General features: G+C 37.9%; 1 protein-coding gene across 1 annotated transcript in view; it reads left to right on the top strand.

Moving 5' to 3' along the window:
• Window positions 1-21,542, top strand: part of GAS7 (growth arrest specific 7) — a 269,235-nt gene that overhangs the window by 237,180 nt on the left and 10,513 nt on the right. Inside the window, exons 9-12 of the mRNA XM_051995544.1 lie at window positions 7,230-7,308; window positions 13,736-13,864; window positions 16,581-16,704; window positions 19,398-19,477. Coding sequence (XP_051851504.1) covers window positions 7,230-7,308; window positions 13,736-13,864; window positions 16,581-16,704; window positions 19,398-19,477 — 412 coding nt within the window. The remainder of the gene's footprint in view (window positions 1-7,229; window positions 7,309-13,735; window positions 13,865-16,580; window positions 16,705-19,397; window positions 19,478-21,542) is intronic.

The following is a 21,542-nucleotide window of genomic DNA, read 5'->3' as shown; positions in this document are numbered from 1 at the left end:
CTAGGTTTAACCCTCACCTTGTCAACTGTGTGTCTTCAAGCAAGCCATTTAATTTTCCTGGGCTTCATTTTTCTTACTGCAAGATGAGGAGGATGGACCTAAATGGCTTTTTTTTTCATAATTCTAACTTTTTATTGACAGAACCCATGCCTGGGTAATTTTTTTACAACATTATCCCTTCACTCACTTCTGTTCTGACTTTTCCCCTTTCTCCCTCCATCCCCTTCCCCAGATGGCAAGCAGTCCTAGACATGTTAAATATGTCACAGTATATCCTAGATACAATATATGTGTGCAGAACTGAACAGTTCTCTTGTTGCACAGGAAGAATTGGATTCAGAAGGTAAAAATAACCCAGGAAGAAAAACAAAAATGTAAACAGATTACATTCATTTCCCAGTGTTTTTTCTTTGGGTATAGCTGTTTCTGTCCATCATTGATTAATTGAAACTGAGTTAGATCTCTTTGTCAAAGAAATCCACTTCCATCAGAATATATCCTCATACAGAATTGTTGTTGAAGTGTATAATGATCTCCTGGTTCTGCTCATTTCACTCAGCATCAGTTCATGTAAGTCTCACCAAAGCCTCTCTGTATTCATCCTGCTGGTCATTTCTTACAGAACAATTATGGTGTTCTCTTCTTTAAAATATAATGGTTCTCTCTGGAAGCAGGTTTCTTGGGGAGGCTTTCTGAAGGCAGCCTTAATTTCGGTTAAAAGTAATAATCACTCCAAACGCAGCCAGCTGATAAAATGCAAATGTTCCTTTTCTCCTTCCTTGGGCCTGGGTAGCTTTTCTTAGAGGCCTATCTTTCTGCTTGGTTCCAAGAACTCCTTCTGAATGCCTCCAAATCCAAAAGTTTGTCCTTCAGCCTCCAGCCAGCACAAAGGTGGAAAAGGAATGAATCTCTCTTGCCTCCGAGAGAGGGCTTCTGGCTCTCAGTCTCCCAGAGTGCTCCTTCTGAATCTTGTCTCCTTGCCTGGGGCTAGGCAGCTTTCTGGAGAGCCTTTTAGACCAGCCTAGGTCTCAGTGGGGGAAGTGCAGGAGGCCAGCCACCACAGTGGGATGAATGAATCTGGTTGCACCTCTGAGAGAGGACTTCTCCTGAACTGACTTGACTGGCTCACTGAAGCTCTATTTATGCTCCTTCTCTGAGAGTGGGATTGTGGGATCCGAGAGTGGGATTATGGGTTTCCTCCCAGAGTGCTCTCTGACCTTACAAGCATTGTTTCTATCAGTTCTACTTAGTACCTTGCTTCAAGTTCTGGTCCATAACATTTCCTCATAGGATCAGATCAATCATACTGAACCATGTTAAATTAGATAATTATTGTCTCTATCAACTCTAATGACTTAACACTTTGTAAGGATTCCAACAAACAATAATATTCCATAATATTCATATACCACAATTTACCCAATCATTCTCCAATTGATGGGCATCCATTCATTTTCCAGTTTCTAGCCACCACAAAAAGGGCTGCCACAAACATTTTGGCACATACAGGTTCCTTTCCCTTCTTTAGTATCTCTTTGGGATATAAGCCCAGTAGTAACACTGCTAGATCAAAGGGTATGTACAGTTTGATAACTGTTTGGGCGTAATTACAGATTGTTCTCCAAAATGGTTGGATTTGTTCACAACTCCATCAACAATGCATCAAGAGACAGGTAATTCTTAAAGGAAAAAACATAAACTATCAACGACCACAAGGAAAAAAAATGCTTCATATTACTAATAAAAAGATAAATACAAATTAAAATGCTTGAGATCTACTTATTAGATTGACAAGGATGATTTTTTTTTAAGAAAAGAATATAAAGATTATGGGGGGGCTACAAAAAACATAGTAATACATTGTTAATAAAGCTATGAATTAATCCAGCCATTCTGGAAAATAATTTGAAACTGTCAAAAAAAGTTATTAAACTATCCAGACTGTTTAACATAGTAATGCCATTAGAAGGCATATGCCCCAAATATAAATAAACAAATCAGAAAAAGAGGCAAAGGAACTTCTATGTACAAAAATATTCATAACTATCTGCTCTGGGTTGGGACTTCTTTACAAATTAAACTAAGCTGGAAAATGAATGTCCTGAAGGTTGAGTCTCAGTTGAAAAAACTTAGAGCTATTTAAATCAGAGCAGAGAGAGAGAAAAGAGAACATTTGGGGGAACACAAGAACTGTCTTTAAGTATTTTAAGGCTTTCTTGTGGAAAAAGGATTGGATTTATTCCACTTGGCCACGGGATACAGGATAGCAATGTATAAAAGTTTCAAGACAAATTTCTGCTTGATTATTCGGGGGAGGGGATGTGGGAAAACTTCATGAAGAGAGCTATACAAAAGTAAAACAGTCTGCCTGTCAATGTTATGTGTTAAAAACACTTCACCAGTAGTCTGGCTGATCATTTGGTAGGGATGTAAAGAGATTTTTAAGTCAGTTATCAGTTAGATTAGATGGCCTCTGAGGTCTCTTCTAATTCTGAACTTCCATTATTCTGTAATGAGATTTTCCATACTTAAGATAGACTGTCCTATGGGTGACAGATCTGAATTAAATCAACTTACTGTTTGGTAAGGATTTATGGATTTGGTTTAAGATAGCAGATCCAGGAAACATGGAGCAAGGCAATGAATATTTCACTTAAGAGGTCAATGGAATTGATGCAAAAGGTGATGCAAAATGGAAAACAAGTAGGAAAAGAAATGTGAAGCAAAATATTAATGAATTTTATCAACATAATTGATATTGATTGAAATTGAGTAACTTCTGAAAGCTAGCTTTTTCAGGTATAAGATATGGCCATTAGACAAAGGCAAAAGGCAAGCATCCTGGAATTTAGTAAATGGTGTATGGAATGTTCAGAGAGAACTAGCACCTCTCTTGTGAGGGCTTATTGAACTTTTTTTAGGACTGCTCGCCTGCCTTTGGTATCCACCTCTTACCCAACTCTAACCAAAAACCTATATAACATGTGCAGCAGCTACACCCTGATAAAACCATCTCAGTAGATGGGCTAAACCAGGTGTAAAGTAACTGGCAAGCCTCAAACCTGTCAGTAAGTTAGGGGGAATGTCTATCCATGCATTTGAAGACTTCTTCTCAGGCATAATGGGCAGATGAGAATAATTTGTTCCAGTGGTACTATGGAGCACTTAGAGTTGGCATTGAAGATGCCAAAGTCATCTACTGCATCCTGGGCCATCTCCAATTGTCTTGACTTTTGTCTTGTCATGGGACTTTAATGATTGGAACAGAGAGTGAGGCTGATGATTTTGTGCAATTCTGCCTTGCTTAAATCCAATCAGGTACAAGTCAACATGTTGCCTCAGGATGTCATTTGAAAACAAAAAGCAAATATTTTGATAGACTAAATATATTCTAAAAGAGATAATGAAATTTTTGAAAGAGCCAGGAGAAGCTTATTGTGACAGTGTAACAGGGGACTGGCCAAGCCTAGTCCTTATGGATGTTATAATCTATACATGGTTTCAGAATGTGAGTAGCTATGACTTTTTGTTCTGGTCTTTTAATCACGTGGTAATCTATCTCTTGATAGAACCATGTGCTGAAGAGAAAGTCTTCATTTTAGCTGCTAGGTAGAAGTAGGAATTACAACAAAAGATTTCCTTGATGAGCAATTTATCTTTTGGGCAAGAGAGTGTGAGGCTCCTCTCCATCCTAGGATGATTGTTTTTTTTTTTTTTTTCCTTCTTGCCTATCCCCAAAGAAGTGAAAAAGGACTAAGTTGCCTCAGGGAGTTTTTTGTTGTTGTTTTTTGGTATGAACTCCTGACCACTGAGCAGCCAATAAAAAGTCCATCTCTTTCTTCATCATGTACTTAATAGACAGGATGCAGTCATAGCTGCATGTACTCTGAAGTGCACTTAGCAATTATATCATAACCATAAGGTCTAGGCTTAGGCCATCCCCTTTCAAAATAATTTGAACCATATTTCCTGATCAAATGTTTTATGTGATAAATGATTGCTCAGAATTAGGGATTAAAATTATCTGATCTTTTTCCTTCTACTGTTGAGATGTAACTACAAAGTAATATCAGTTTTTTGAATCCTTGCAAATGAAACTTGTTCAGGCAGCTAGATGGTGCTGAACTTGGAGTCAGAAAGATGAATTCAAATCCAATCTTATGCACTTACTAGCTACAAGAAGTTACTTAACCTCTTAGCCTCACTTTACCAATATTGAACATGAAGACAATAATAGTATCTTTCTTTCCAAAGATGTCATGAGAATAAAATGAAATAATATTTGTAAAGGGCTTTGCACCATAGAAATACTTATTTTTTATTATTATATATAATGTACATAATTATATATCATAACAAATGGAATATGTAATAATATATAATTTTATTATTATTTATTCTGAAAAATAGTTATTTCAGGAGACTACATACTTAATCCAATCATGCTGTGGTTCAATCTCATATTTCTAGAATTCCTGTTTAGTGATTTTTCCCAATTACAAGTTTTTGTAGCACTCTTTTAAATCATTAGAGCTTCCAAATATTCATTCTTTAAGAATAAATCTGATTTGTCAAAGTGGCCAAAAAGTCATTTAGAGTTATTTTCTTCATTAGCTTTTTTAAACTTCTTTTTGTATATGTCCAATTGAATTTTTAAATGAGTTCTTTTGCTCTACAGAATTTTTTTCCATTTCACTATTTTTTTTAACTGAGTTATTTTCTTTTTCCAATTCACAAATTCTGTTTTCCTGCATTTCCTGGGAGTTTTTTACCTTTTCCAATTCACATTTCAGGAAGTTGTTACTCTCATAGCTTCACTTTCCTTTCCCCATTTTTCTTCTAAGTTTTTTTATAGTTTCTTTTAGGAGAGCCTTGTGTGATGGGGACTAGATTACATCTCCCTTTGTGGGTTTTGTCTGGAGACTATCTGCTATTAGTTTCCTCGAGGTTGAAAACCTGCTCTCTTTCGATAGAAGCTATCGATCCTCCTTTTGATTTTTTTTACTCATTTCTTAAAGTTTTTAGGGTCTGCCTTCAAGGCAAGGAGGTTACCAGTTTCCTCTGCAGAGCAGGGATAGGTATATGGACAGTAGCTATCCTGCCAATGGGCTGGAAAGAGCAGCCAGGCTACGGGAGTGCTCTCAGAAAAGCTCCACACCAGAAGTGACTCAGGCCTGCGTGGGCATGCTGCAGAAGTGCCTTGTTGAGAGCCCCACTGTGCAGATTAGCGACTACCCTGGGGCTAGACGCTGAGCAGTGAAAGTGTCACTACTTCTGCCAAAAACCTGCTATGGGTATTAGCAATTGCCCTGCCCCATTTTGTTCGGAAGTCTCTCTGCCTAGAGGAGCACAGTCACGCTGTGGAAGTTCTATTGTCCTATGCTGAGCTCCCCACTGTGCAGAATAGAGGCTGCCATGGGCTGTGCCCCTCTGCCGTGAGATTTGCAACTGCCCTGAGCAAGCCTGTGCTGCAGAATACAGCTGCACAGCTGTGTTGTGACCTGTGCTGGTTCCCTCACTTCTGGTTTTGGGTGGGTATAGCCAGATCCTGTAAGGTTCTGAAGTTTTTTTAGAGTACCCTCTACCTTTGGCTTTAATTTCTCTGCTGGTCGACTGCTTTGTAGACAAAGCAGAACAGCCCAATCTATGGTGGAGTCTTCTCTATAAATTTTCCAACCATGGATATTATCCCTGCCCCCAGTCAGCTCTGGACACTAGCCTCTGTTTCTGTCCCTACTAGCGCTGCCGCTCAGGACAAACCTTTTCTGGTGATCTTCCAGATTATCTTTAGCTGGTGAGTTGTTGCGCTTTCAATCTTTGTTAATTTTACCAGTCAAGTGCTATTTTTGATGCTGAATTCAATAATTAGTAGTGAGCTTATGAGAGAGCTCAGAAAGTGGTGTGTGCCTTCTCAGCCGTCTTGGCTCTACCTCCCAAAAAGTAGACCTATTTAATAAAGTAACTAATGAATTTGGTTTAATACAATAAAAGAAAGAATGCAACATTCTCTCCTGTTGGAGTTCAAATGTTGGAGTTCTTGTTCTTCTCAAAACACAGCCGGTTTAGCTTAGAGCCCTCCAAATATCTCCAAATTCAAAGGTTCTGTCCTTTAGCCTCTGCCTCTGCTTTCTTCAGCCTCCAACCAGCACAGAGATGGAATGAATCTCTTGTCTCCTTCACTTGGGGCTCAGCTAGCTTTCTGGTGAGTCTTTCAGACCAGCTTAGTCTCAGTGGGAGAAGTGCAGGAGCCCAGCCACCAACTACAGTGGTGTGAGATGAAGATGAATCTGGTTGTCCACTGAACTCTTGACTCGTAGCTTTATCCTCTGAAAACTCTTCTTCTGCCACCAGCCAGCCAAGTGGAAAATATTCTCCTTGCCTCGGAGAGAGGGCTTCTGGCGTAATTCCGCTGAATTCTCCCAAAGTGCTCTGTGTCTGCACCAGAGTGCTCCTCTCCAATGCAGCTGAACTCTCTTCTGCGACCAGCCAGCCAAGTGGAATATATTCTGGAATAGCTCTCTCTTCACTGGCCTTATATCTGAGTCTTCTGAAAGAATGGGATTATGGGTTTTCTCCCATGGTGCTCTCTGGCCCTAAGAGCTTTAAGGGAGGTGTGAATTCACAAAGGTACAAGGTTTACTTTGTGAATCTGGCAAACTTGTGAACTCCAATGAGTAAAGGTGTAAACACAAGCATTGTACTAATTAGTTCTACTTAGTACCTTGTTTCAGGTTCTGCCCAAAACATCTTTTTGTAAGATTAGATCAACTCTAATTAGTTAGCAGTTTGTAAGGATTCCAACACTCTCCCTTCAAAACAAAAAAAACAAAAAAAACAAAAAATATCCAACTAAGTGTTAACTATAAAGTAAGTAAATTCAATTTGCTGCATATTGGCTCAAAGCAGCTTTTCCAGGTTTTCTCTATATTAGTTCTCTCCAGAAGAGGAGGATTGATTATAAGACACCTAAGGAATATAATGGACAAAATCCTTTCCTTGCTGCAACTATTCTTTCCTATGTTGATTGAGTTCCTGAGTACTTCTTCATTTGCCTACCTTCCTCATAAGTACAAGCTATTAAAGTGCAGTTTTGGACATTTTCTCTGTCCTCTAGTGCTTATATATTTACTGCATTCTTGATTTCAGTAGCTTATCTGGCCTTTGTGGAGTAGATGAAAATACTGTAATTTCCTTCTAGATCCAACCCTATTATTTGTTTGTTTTCACAGCTCCCTAGGAGAAGCCTGGGCCCAGGTAAAGAAAAGTCTGGCTGATGAAGCTGAAGTCCATCTCAAGTTCTCTTCCAAGGTGACCATCTTCTCTATATATCCCATCACGTCAGCTACTTACATCTCAGTGGGGTAAAAAAGGTTGTCCCTTCCCTGAGTACATCCCTAAAGGACTAGACTATCTGATATTTAAAGGGATCTTTTTGTCTTGCTTATTCATAGGGTAAATCAGGCATTGGCTATAACTAGAATGACATTTTCCCCAAGAAAAAAATTTCAGTTGGTGAAACTATAGGAGAGAGCCCTGAATTTATAGTCAAGGAGACCTGGGTTGAATACTTCTTACTTTTGAGCTCATTAAATTATCTCTAAAGTCTCTTTCAAGTTTCAATTCTATGAGAAGTATATGATACTATCATATTATACCCTCAAGTTTGTCTGTGGCACCCGTCTGTATGGCTCACATGGGACAAACAGGGACAGAGCTTATGATGTATTTTGGGATTAGTGGAACAGATCCAGTTCCTCAGGTACCTGCTTGCCTTCCCTCATGCTGCCTTCTGGCCAAAAAAAGCTCCTTTGATCTACTTCACACTACTTTGGGAATTTTCTGTGGCCTATATTGTTGAAGGTAGGGTACCCAAAGAAGAGGTATGGCAGGAGTGGGTGAGGGTTTCCTTGTTCTCCAAGGTGCTGAGTTCGCACTTCTCAAGAGAGAAGTGATTTGCAAAGAGACATTTTCTGAAGACCTATTCTATACAGGAGTCTAAGAATTGACATTCTGTATGCAAGACTATTTGAGTTTGTATATGAAAGGAGACATTTTCTGAAGGCTTATCTTCCTGTCTCCAGAGGTTGTAAGACCATTTGAGTTTGTCTAAATTTTTTGTGGGTGATTTTACATAATTTAACAGGGCTGTCTTAGGTCAGAGTTTTACTCACATCAATATTGCCCACTGCTACAAAATTCTCATTTCTAGTCCTTCCATTAAAGTGCCTAGACCAGTGGTTCTCAAACCTTTGTTCTCAGTATCTTCATGTTAAAAAAAACTATCGAGGATCTGTTCAAAGAGTTTTTGTTCACATGGGTTATATTTATAGCTATTTACTATATTAGAAATAAAAAATAATTTTGAATTTGTAGGCTCTCTGAAAGGGTTTCAGAGACCCCAGCAATTCTTTGTACTATACTTTGAGGACCACTGGCCTAGACTCTTTCAGACTAAACTCAGGTAGGTGTTAGGATGGAAGGATATCTGAGATCTAATTAATTAATTAAAATAATTGAACCTGTGAATAACTGATACTCTCAGCCTATAAGGGAAACAGCTGTGATACAATGGAAGAAACATTGACTATGGTATCAGGATGATGCGATGTGGGAACAGGGAGAGATCCCCTCTGTTCAGAAATGCAGGTCCAAATGCAAAAATATTCCTGAACCCCAAAATCAGTGGCAAAAAAAAGTTTTATTTTTCATTAAGAAGCTCTCTCTTAGTGACAAATCTCTTACGGAGATTTTCAAAGAATGTGTTAACAGAAACCTATTTTATGAGCAAATTTTGGGGGCTGGAGGCAGTTTGAGCTGATTATCAGACCAAGATCTCCCAATTGAATGAAATTTGGAATTTCCTGAATGGGGATTCGGCTACCCAAAAGATCAATGGGGGTTTTTTGCCCAAGATCTCCAATTGAATGAGTCACTTATCTTAGAAAAGACCTGTCTGGAAAGTATGCCCCCTCCCAGATGCTTTAGTGTCTAGGACTTCGAATCTCCCTTCTTCTACAGCTCAAAGGGGACACGGTTTCAGAGTGATTATTTTACAGATTTAACTGAAACCCAGCTTGTAGAACATCACCCACTAGCCCTCTTCGGTTTGTAGCCAAAGCTCCCATTATAAAAGAGCCAATGTGAGTTTCAGCTTGGGCTGGAATTTGAATAGAATTCAATGAGTTTCAGGACTGAACCAACCCTACCTAACTAACAGAATGAAACTGTCTCTCAGGCAGGGTCCCACACTGAGGCAGAGTTGAAGGAGATTTTCTTCTTCAAGGAGTTTTAGAGTTTCAAGGTCCCTTCTTCATAAGGACTTAAGCTAAGTTCTCAACTATGAAACACTGAATTTGAGGGATATATGCGGATTTCAGATGACTAAATGTGCTATAGAAGGTCTCTACATTCTGGGAAGGAAGAAGGAGAGAAGTGGAGAAAGAAGAAAAGGAAAAGAGGAAGTCAGTCAATGAGGAGGAATCTTAGAATGCTTAGAGTTAACAAGCCAGTTGACAAGCACTTATTAAATGCTTGGGGATAAGCAAGAGGATTTCAGAAAGGCCTGGAGAGACTTACATGAACTGATGCTGAGTGAAGTGAGCAGGACCAGGAGATCATTATATACTTCAACAACACTATATGATGATCAATTCTGATGGACGTGGCCCTCTTCAACAATAAGATGAACCAAATCAACTCCAATAGAACAGTAACAAATTGAATCAGCTACACCCAGCGAAAGAACTCTGGGAGATGACTATGAACCATTACATAGAATTTCCAATCCCTATATTTTTGTTTGCCTGCATTTTTTATTTCCTTCACAGGCTAATAGTACACTATTTCAAACACCAACTCTTTTTGTACAGCAAAATAACTATTAGGACATGTATGCTTATATTGTTTTTAATTTATACTTTAACATACTTAACATGTATTGGTCAACCTGCCATCAGGGGGAGGGGATGGGGGTAAGGAGGGGAAAAATTGGAACAAAAGGTTTGGTGATTGTCAGTGCTGTAAAATTACCTATGCATATAACTTTTAAATAAAAAAAATGGTTGGGGATAGAAATATAATCTGAAAGACAGTCTCTGACCTCAAGAAGCTTTCATATTAATGGTAAAAGACAACACATTAAAGTAAGCCAAAAATGGGAGAAAATGACATAAAGGGAGGAGGAAGGATAGCCTTGCTTTGGGCATGATAAAGAACGTCTGAAAATATAACCTGGAGAGAACTGAAACTTGGCTGATTTTGGTCCCTTTCTTGTGGAAGTTTTGGCAAGAGGCATAAATCAGAGGGAGATGCCACAGTAATGAGATTAGGGTTCCTGGTGGTGAAGGAGTTAGATGATGAGGTTAGTGGCAGGTTCAGGTTCAGGGAATCAAATGAAGAGTTTTGGCTCCCCTAAATTTCCTTAGGATTCGGTGCAAGGTAGGGAGTTGTGGGACACCCCCTCCCCTTTTGGTGGTACAGAAGTCCTTCATAAAAGAATTCATGAACCCAAAAAGCTAGACTGATAAAAAGAAGTTTATTATTGACATTGGGAAATCAGACTTTGCTATGCATGAATAGAAAGACTAAATTCCTTAGTGGCAGAGTCCTGACAGAGAAGTAAAGTTTCTAGTAGAGAAATCCCGATAGAGAAGTATAAAGTCTTGTTAGGGAAACAGGTGAGACAGATAAAGAGAGGATAACACTGAAAGAGAATATCATTTCAGTGGGCAGAGGTTTGCTGCTATACCAGGGGGAAGGAGAGAGTTTCCTTGGCATGGCATTTTAGGTCCTCTGCAAGGACTGAGCTTAAAATTGGCTTTTTTTATAATAGAAGCCTTGGCTACAAGCTGGGGTTTGCTCTTGATGGGGGCCAAGTGGGCTTGAGCTGGAATTGAATGAGTCTTTCTCGTTTTTTTTTTTTTTTTTTTTTTTTTTTTTTAAATAACTTTTTATTGACAGAACCCATGCCAGGGTAATTTTTTTACAACATTATCCCTTGCACTGTCTTCTGTTCCGATTTTTCCCCTCCCTTCCTCTACCCCCTCCCCCAGATGGCAAACAGTCCTATACATGTTAAATAGGTTATAGTATATCCTAGATACATATATATATATATATATATATATATATATATATATATATATATATGTGTGTGTGTGTGTGTGTGTGTGTGTGTGCAGAACCGAACAGTTCTCTTGTTGCACAGGGAGAATTGGATTCAGAAGGTATAAATAACCCAAGAAGAAAAACAAAAATGCAAGCAGTTTATATTCATTTCCCAGTGTCCTTTCTTTGGGTGTAGCTGCTTCTGTCCATCCTTGATCAATTGAAACTGAGTTAGATCTCTTTGTCGAAGAAATCTACTTCCATCAGAATAAATCCTCATACAGTATCGTTGTTGAAGTATAAAATGATCTTCTGGTTCTGCTCATTTCACTTAGCATCAGTTCATGTAAGTCTTGCCAGTCCTCTCTATATTCATCCTGCTGGTCATTTCTTTTTTTTTTTTTTTTAATTTAATTTTATTTAATAATAACTTTGTATTGACAGAATCCATGCCAGGATAATTTTTACACAACATTATCCCTTGCAATCACTTATGTTTCGTTTTTTCCCCTCCCTCCCTCCTTCCCCCCCCCCCCCAAGATGGCAAGCAGTCCTATATATGTTAAATATGTTGCAGTATATCCTAGATACAATACATATTTGCAGAACCAAACAGTTCTCCCGCTGCACAGGGAGAATTGGATTCAGAAGGTAAAAATAACTCGGGAAGAAAATCAAAAATGCAAATAGTTCACATTCATTTCCCAGTATTCCTTTTTTGGGTGTAGCTGTTTCTGTCCATCATTTCTCCAATGAAACTCAGTTAAGTCTCTTTGTCAGAGAAATCCACTTCCATCAGAATACATCCTCATACAATATCGTTGTCGAAGTGTATAATGATCTCCTGGTTCTGCTCATCTCACTTAGCATCAGTCCATGTAGGTCTCTCCAAGCCTCTCTGTATTCATCCTGCTGGTCATTCCTTACAGAGCAATAATATTCCATAACATTCATATACCACAATTTACCCAGCCATTCTCCAATTGATGGGCATCCATTCATTTTCCAGTTTCTAGCCACTACAAACAGGGCTGCTACAAACATTTTGGCACATACAGGTCCCTTTCCCTTTTTTAGTATCTCTTTGGGGTATAAGCCCAATAGAAACACTGCTGGATCAAAGGGTATGCACAGTTTGATAACTTTTTGGGCATAATTCCAGATTGCTCTCCAGAATGGCTGGATTCGTTCACAACTCCACCAACAATGCATCAGTGTCCCCGTTTTCCCGCATCCCCTCCAACATTCATCATTATTTTTTCCTGTCATCTTAGCCAATCTGACAGGTGTGTAGTGATATCTCAGAGTTGTCTTAATTTGCATTTCTCTGATCAATAGTGATTTAGAACACTCTTTCATGTGAGTGGTAATAGTTTCAATTTCTTCATCTGAAAATTGTCTGTTCATATCCTTTGACCATTTATCAATTGGAGAATGGCTTGATTTTTTATAAATTTGAGTCAGTTCTCTATATATTTTGGAAATGAGGCCTTTATCAGAACCTTTAATTGTAAAGATGTTTTCCCAGTTTGTTGCTTCCCTACTAATCTTGTTTGCATTCGTTCTGTTTGTACAAAGGCTTTTTAATTTAATATAATCAAAATTTTCTATTTTGTGATCAGTAATGGTCTCTAGTTCATCTTTGGTCACAAATTTCTTTCTCCTCCACAAGTCTGAGAGATAAACTATCCTATGTTCCTCTAATTTATTTATAATCTCGTTCTTTATGCCTAGGTCATGGACCCATTTTGATCTTATCTTGGTATGTGGTGTTAAGTGTGGGTCCTTGCCTAATTTCTGCCATACTAATTTCCAGTTATCCCCTGCTGGTCATTTCTTACAGAACAATAATATTCCATAACATTCATATACCACAATTTACTTAACCATTCTCCAGTTGATGGGCATCCATTCATTTTCCAGTTTCTAGCCACTACAAACAGGGCTGCCACAAACATTTTGGCACATATAGGTCCCTTTCCCTTATTTAGTATCTCTTTGGGGCATAAGCCCAGTAGAAACACTGCTGGATCAAAGGGTATGAACAGTTTGATAACTTTTTGAGTATAGAATGAGTCTTTCTCAACTAATCTTTAATTCAATAGGGTTGGAATTCTCCAGCCCTGGACTCATCTAGCGCCACTTAGATAAAACACTTTTATCTTGATTCTCTGGGGTAAGTCTCATAGAGGCAGAGTTCAAGGAGAATTTCTCCTTCAAGGAGCTTCTCAAGTGTTCTGCCTCATGGCTCATTCCCAAAGTCAGAGAGAGAAAAAGAGAAAGAGTTTCGGGGCTCCCCTCATCATTAGGAGGAAAGGAATATTCCAGTATGTGAATTACAAAGTTGAAGTGAAAATCTAGTGGTCTTCCTCATTTTACAGAGTAGAAAACTGAGCTTCAGACAAGGTAAAAATCTTGCCATTAGTCTTTAATGTCATTTCTAGTAAGAGTTGAATGTTAGGATTCAAGTCTAGGTTTCCAGACTTCATGTCCAGTACTCTTTTTACTATATTATATTGAAACTAGAGCTCAGGATAATTTTTCTTTATGATTCCTTCTAATCTAATTCTAAAAGGCTGTTACCCTGGAGCACTAAGCCTTTCTCCTTCCCACTGTTTCCTTCCATCAGCTCCACAGTGAAGTGGAAAAGCCCCTGATGAATTTCCGTGAAAATTTCAAGAAAGACATGAAGAAATGTGATCATCATATTGCTGATCTGCGGAAACAATTGGCCAGTCGATATGCCTCAGTGGAGAAGGTAGGCTGTCCTAGAGCAGGGGGAGGATTACCTGTTTGGTAAACTTATAAGTGGTAAATGGAGAAGCTTAGGAACAACTGCTTTTGTTAAAGTTGAGGAGACAAGACTCCCAGAGTCCCACAGTGACAGTGAAGAGGGGAATCTTTGATATAGCCCAGAGCAATCCTCTTCCTATAAGTATCTCTTGTACTCATTCAATAATATTTATTGAACATATCTCATTTTAAATTGAGTAGCCCGAGGTCCTACTTGTAATAATAGTAGGAACAGGATCAAACTCAGGTCCTTGGGCCCTAAAATCCAGTATAGGATTATGCTATCCTTCCTAGCTCTTGCTTCCCTTTCCTCCCCTCCCCAATTAGTAAAATATGCTTTGAGTTGTTTTCCTAGCAGACCCAGTTGTTCTACCTAAAGGTGGTATAGATCTGATGATGGCAGGGATTTAGGAGGTAACTTGGCAACAGAGTAAAAATTTGGGCAAGCAGCAATAGCAAAGCAACAAATGAAGGCACAAATAGTGATTTGAACTGGAAGAGGTTTCAAATGCATTTCAGATTTATGCTCCTAAGTGGAATGGGCTTTCTGAGTTATACAATCGAAGGAATTGTACAACCAAAAAATATCAGAATCAGAAGGAATATCAGTATTTACTTTGTCTAAGCCTATCTTTTTTTCCCCCTGAGGCAACTAGGGTTAAGTGCTTTGTCCAGAGTCATACATCTAGGAAGTGTTAAGTATCTGAGACCAGATTTGAACTCGGGTCCTTCTGACTTCAGGGCTGGTGCTCTATCCACTGCACCACTTAGCTGCCCTATAAGCCTATCTTTTTATAAATGAAAAAGCTAACTCTCAAGAGAGAAGATGCCATCTTCATCTCTTCTAATATTTTTTTCATGGTGTGATCTTTAATATTAAAGTTATGTATCTCTTTTGAATTTATTGTAGAATAAGGCATAAGATGTAGGGAAAAGTCTAATTTCTTCCAGGTTACTTTACAATTTTTCCATATGGAATTCTTTTCTTAATAATTTATGTTTTCTGAGGGGCACAATGGAGAGAGTATTAGGCCTGGAGTTAGGAAAACAGGAGTTTAAATCTGATCTCCTCTCTGTATAACTCTGGGCAAGTCACTTCACTCAGTTTCCTCATCTGTAAAATGGAGTTCATGATAGCAACTAGGTCCCAATGTTGTTGTGAAAATCAAGGTAATTACACAGAGCTTAGCAAAGTGTCTGGCGCATAGGAAGCACTATATAAATGTTAGCTATTATTATTACCGTCAATATCAAACACTGAGTTATTAAGTAGATGGGAAAGGCCATGTAGCAAGTCAGTGGCACATTTGAAACTAGAATCTAGAGTAACATTTATTTCTTTTCTCTTCTTTTTTTTTTTTAGAGTTGACAGATGACCTTATTAATAACCCTTATCTATAATATAGTTCTTCCCCCTTTTTGATTTTTTGATAGGAAAAGTCAGAGAACAAAGGACATGGTAGTTGAAGTGTTTATAATTTAATAAATATTTATTAAGTACCTATTAGTGTCAGGCACTGTGCTAAATCCTGGAGAGATGATTAGTTAAAATAATTAAAAAGAAAAACAGTCCTCTTGTTGCATACAAAAAAATTGGATTTAGAAAGGAAAAAAAAAAAAAAGGAAGAAAAAACAAAAATTCCAGCAGTCCACACTCATTTCCCAGTGTTCTTTCGCTGGGTATAGCTGATTCTGTTCATCACTGATCAATTGGAACTGAATTGGATCCTCTCATTGCCAAAGATAGCCACTTCCATTAGAATTGATCCTCATATAGTATTGTTGTTGAAGTGTATAATAATCTTCTGGTTCTGCTCATTCCACTTAGCATCAGTTCATGTATGTCTCTCCAAGCCTATCTGTATTCACCTGCTGGTCATTTCTTACAGAACAATAATATTCTATAACATTCATTTACCATAATTTACTCAACCATTCTCCAATTGATGGGCATCCATTGAATTTCCAGTTTCTAGCCACTATGAGAAGGGCTGCCACAAACATTTTTGCACATGCAGGTCCCTTTCCCTTCTTTAATATCTCTTTGGGATATAAGCCCAGTAATAGTACTGCTGGATCAAAGGGTATGCACAGTTTAACAACTTTTGAGCATAATTCCAAATTGCTCTCCAGAATGGTTGGATCTGTTCACAATTCCACCAACAATGCATCAGTGTCCCAGTTTTCCCACATCCCTTCCAACATTCGTCATTATTTTTTCCTGTCATCTTAGCCTATCTGACAGGTGCGTTAACAATTCTCTTATTGCCACTAACCCCATCATTTTCTAGTAAATTTATTTTTAATACACATTACTTTATGAATCATGTAACATTTATTTCTGAACACATAATCCCTAATTCTACCAACCATTTGTTATTCTCTTATGTGATTCTTGCCACACAACCTCAAGCAGAGGGTATTGTTAGGTATGTCCAGATCCAAGGTCTAATAGACTACACAGAATGGTGAAATGGAAAGAGAATTTAAACTGGATGTCTAGATATGATTTCTCTCTACTTGCTCTGCCACTGGATAAACTATATGACCTTCGAAACATCACTTAACTTTTCTGTGACTCTGTTGCTTCATCTATGAAATGGGGAATATAACTTACCTATCTGTAAAGAGGGCTGAACTAAGTCACTTGTTGTTTTTCTTTCTGTTCTATTTGATCTAAGGCACGGAAGGCCCTTACGGAGAGGCAGAGAGATCTGGAGATGAAAACCCAGCAACTGGAAATCAAACTTAGCAACAAAACTGAAGAGGACATTAAAAAAGCCAGACGGAAGTCAACACAGGCTGGTGAGTTCCCAAGGCTTAGGAATCATATCCTCATATGGGTAAAATTTTCTATTTTTCCCTGTCTTCCTTTATATGTCTTGAAGATTTTGATCAGCTTTGGTGTCTAAGTGGGTTGAGTTCTGAAATGATGGGACACTGGAATGAGAAAGTTGGAGCAGGAGGGGAAAAAATGGAGAAACCAAAAGAAATTTAGTCCTTACCTCCCAAAATACCTCACCTTTTTCTCTCAATTCTGTAGATCTATTTCTAGGGAAACCAAATGCTTCAGAATAAGGCTGATCCTATAGATTAAATTTCAAATTGATGTTGCTGATATAAAAGTTAGGGAGTCCTGTGATGAGGAAAGCTCCCAGAAAGAATATAGGCAGCCAAAAAAAGGGAGAATCTTGGACAGACACCTCCTTATTTCCTTGACAAGATTGAATTTTTGCAAATTTACCATCTGGATTAGGGAATGGGACTCAGGGAGATTTCCTTCCTCCACCATCTTCTTCATCTAGAGATGTTCACAGCCAAACAGAAGATACCACCTTCCAGACCTAAGGCTACATTCTAATTAGTGTGAATAATGCATCTCCCTGTAGTGGATACCTATTTTAATTCACCCAGTATATTTCCTTTGGGCTGGAATCAATTACCATATTTTACATAATTATCACGTCAGATAGTGCAAATTTGAATAAATGTGAATATATCTATCTCAAGGCCTAAGTAAGATGCCTTGAATCAAGCAAGTATTGGTTTGACTTTGATTTTGACTAACCATTTCTGAGACCAGCTACAACAAAGAAGCCCTTAGCCCTGATCTGATTTTCTCTAGTACTTCAAATGAAGTCTCTACTACCCCCTAGTGATAAAAATTAGCTAAGCTCCAGAAGTACAGAATCTTTTCAATCCTCTCTCAAATCAAGAAGATGGAGAACAAGACTGACTTTGTAGAAAGGCCGATTTATTAAAAAGCGTGATAGAAATGTTGTTTTGTTGCTCTCAAATATAATAATATTAAAACTGGGATAAAATGAATAGAATTCTATCAACAAGATAAAAATATGTGATATGCAAGAAAGAGCAGTGACTTTATTGTCAAAAGACCCTGATTTCCATCCCAACATTTTCATTGATCTTTATGTGGTCTTGTGCAAGTCCTCTCTGTGGGTCCCACCTTCCTAAAATTAAAGTGATTGCATAAAAATAGGAAGAAACTACCACTTGTGGGAGAAATTTTAGAATCATCTATCCAAATGTGATTAGATCATTATTGTGTTAAAACAAATTAAAACCAATGACAAATTAGTAGAAAGGATAAAAATGAAAAGAAAAAAGCCAACCTATTTAAATAGCTTCAGCTTGACTTATTAATGCACTCCCCTCCAAAAAAACAAACAAACAAACAAACAAAAAACCCACATGTAAGGGAAATGAAACAGACATTAGCATGGATAGACAATCACCATTTTTATGGGAGTTTAAAGCAGTTGCCATAATGGGACCAAAAGAAACTATTACAATCCAAGTATATATGCGTTGGGAGCCAAGGTCTGGGTTCAAATCTCAGCTCTTCCCCTATTGTATTATATCTCTGGGCAAGTCACAACTACTCTGGGCCCAATTTCTTGAATAAGATAATGTCTAATATATCTTCCAGAGATCTAAATTTGTGATCTGCAAATTAAGACAATTAGACTAATTGATCCCCCAGGACCCTTTTAGTTATAAAATGTCTGTTCCTTAACCCTAGGCAATTACAGTGATATGCCACAAGTTTACCACAATTATTGATACTTACTTTAATAAGTTCTCAAAACCAGTAGAACTAAGAAGGTCTAATTCTTCACTAAATTTCATTCTCCTCTTTTCCCAGTGGGATCTTATTACATGCCCTTGAGATACCATTCGATAGTACCTCCAATGTCCCAGAAACCTGAGGAATTATAGTATTATAGGGTCATTGGATTTTGAAGTAAAAACACTCTCAATGTACTGATGAGAAAGGTGAAATTTAGATATATTAAATGATTTTGTATATCATTACATAGGTAGGAAACAACAGAGCCAGGTACAAATCTGATTTTTTTTTTTAATTCTGCATTCAATATCCTACTATATTAAATGGAACTTAAAGTAACCCACCATTAAGAGACCTATTTCTTGAGTTTCCTAGTAATGGAAATTGGGCTAGTAATTGTCTTCCACCTAGTGAAACAGTCTGTGACACGAGAATAGAGCAAAGCTAATTTGAAACTATAACCTTGGTCACATTAACATGGTACTGAACCAATGAACTATTTACCCAAATGATCCAAGGAAAAATTATTGAGCAACTGAACAAAACTGGTAGGCCTTGGGGGTGGTTGCAAAAGTTCATTTAATGAGGGATTCTATGATTTCATATTTGGATATAATAAATTTAATCTTTAATTTTTATAATTTTATGTATTTATACACATTCATTCATTAGATGTTTTTTATTGTGTGTGTGTGTGTGTGTGTGTGTGTGTGTGTGTGTGTATTTTTATAATTCCAACATCTATGTTAGATCACTGACCTCAATAGTCCTGGAGGTATTGTCTTAATCCTGAACCCCTACTCTCTATATGACCATGGGAAAAAGAGAAAAGATAGCCATCAAAATGAAGAAAATAAGTATCTAGGGCCATGAAGGGAAACTAACTCTGTTCCTTCTGTGTTTTCAGGAGATGATTTGATGCGCTGTGTGGATCTCTATAATCAGGCCCAGTCTAAGTGGTTTGAAGAGATGGTGACAACTACTTTGGTATGGATCTGTGACGACCCTCCAAACTTCCTTCAGGGGATGGGTATCATCACCTTCTTCAATGAAGGGAGTTCATTGTGCTATAGGCTCTACCCATAGAAGCTCAGGAAATTTTGAGCAGAATAGTAAAGTGGATAGAAAAAGCCAGGAGGCCTGACTCCTGTCAGCTAGAACTTTAGCTACTTTAATAGATTCTAAGGTACAGAACTACATGTAAGATAGTTCTTTTCCCATAGAATCATCTGATCCAGCCATCAGTCTAAGATAAATTTTTATAAGTCTATCAATCTTTCCCTACCAAATAAGCTTAAGATTTAGAGCTGAAAGAGTCCTTTAATAATCAACTAATCAACTCTGTCCTTTTTTTCAAATAAGAAATTGAGACTCAGTAACTTGCCCAAAGTCACACAGAAAAACAGAGCCATCACTTGAAGTTAGATCTTCTGATTTTAAACCCAATATTTTTTCCATTAGATTCTTATTTTTTTATTTTTGAGAGATTTTCTCAGGTGATTCTCCCCAAACACTCAAACAACCTTCCCACCTAGTTAATTAGATTCCCCCAAAATAGTTAAATAAAATCACCAGCTAGTATGATTACACATGTGCTTAAAAACCTATAATTTTGTTTCTGTAAGGATTCTTTCCCCACTTTTTTTTTTCAACTAGTGACTGACTAAACTCCACAACACCTCCCACCTGTGCTTAGAGCAGTAAGGGTAACTTTCCAGGCTGCCTCTTAGCAGTTCTAGATCTTAGCATAATGCAGAACTGTTTTATTGGGAAAGAGAAAGTAATTGCCCACTGCCCCTAGACCCAAGTGGGAAGAATATATATATATATATATATATGCCATACTCTTGTGATATCTTAGTAGAGGCAAAAGGATGGAAGGGGTTGATTTAGAAACAAGGAAGCAAATTTGGGACCAGTTGTTCCCTCAAAAACTTTCCAACATTAACACTTGTACAAAATGATACATAATACTCCCTCACTGCTGAAAAGGACTCAGATTATTAAAAGCAGGTCTGACCATCCTCATGTTTCCCTGATTTCTTTCTGGCAATCTCCCAGGAAGGACAGAGAGACAGAGCACTAGAGTATCTATTTTCCAAGTGTAGGCATGGTGGAGTGGATTTAATGTTTTATCATTTTGAAATGACAAGTTTTATGCAGCTGAGCTCACATCATCACACCTTGTAAAAATTTGCCCATTATTAACCTAGCTGTCCTATCCTCTCAAAGTGTCAGCTGACCAGAGGAGATTAGAGGCCTCCATCTGGGATAAAGGCCTAATTTATCCCCAGTTAATCTCCTAATTAGTCCCACTTACCCTCCATATTCACCCTTCCAGTTAATCACTTTGGTAATGGCCTAGTTGTGCACTGAACAGACTGAATTCTGATCATACAACTTCCTTATGTTCCCAAAACAAGAAGCTCCCCAGAAATCAGGCTCCCTAGGGATCTCCCACAATTCAAGTATTCTATAATACAAACTGTAGCTTTTGAGTGCTGTCTCAATTGAGTTCATTTGGAAAAAACTAATAAACAAACATTTTTAACTGTATCCTACACATAAAGCATCATGATAAGCAGAAAAAAACAGGGCAGAGCTTGCCCTGTTTACATTTTCCCGGGAATAAATGTCATGTGTGTAAATTAAGAATTGTGTGAGGGAAACTGAAGAGGGAGAAAGCATAAATTACTGAGGGAACAGAAAAGACTTCATGGAGGATGTGGCATCTGACAGCCTTGAAGACTATAAAGTCATAGGATTTGGATTCAAATCTTCCTCTTATTTGGGTTCTCTTCCATTTACTACCTTGGGCACTTTATAATCTTGGTCTACTTTCCTCATCTAAAAAATTGAGGGGATTATAGAGGTGACCTCTGAGATACCTCCCAGCTCCAAATCTTATGCTCCTATGCCTAAAAAGGATTCCAGAAGATAGAGAAGAATATTTTCCAAGTACAGAATTTTATAAGTACTTGGAGAGGGAAATAAAGTTAAAGGAAGAACTAGTAGGAAAGTTTGGCTAGAGCATAGAAAGGGGATATTATGA

The sequence above is a fragment of the Antechinus flavipes genome, chromosome 4 (genome assembly GCF_016432865.1).
Source record: "Antechinus flavipes isolate AdamAnt ecotype Samford, QLD, Australia chromosome 4, AdamAnt_v2, whole genome shotgun sequence".
Taxonomy (NCBI): Eukaryota; Metazoa; Chordata; class Mammalia; order Dasyuromorphia; family Dasyuridae; genus Antechinus; species Antechinus flavipes.
Note: the sequence above shows the minus strand (reverse complement) of the source record. Positions and strands in the feature narration are given on the sequence as shown.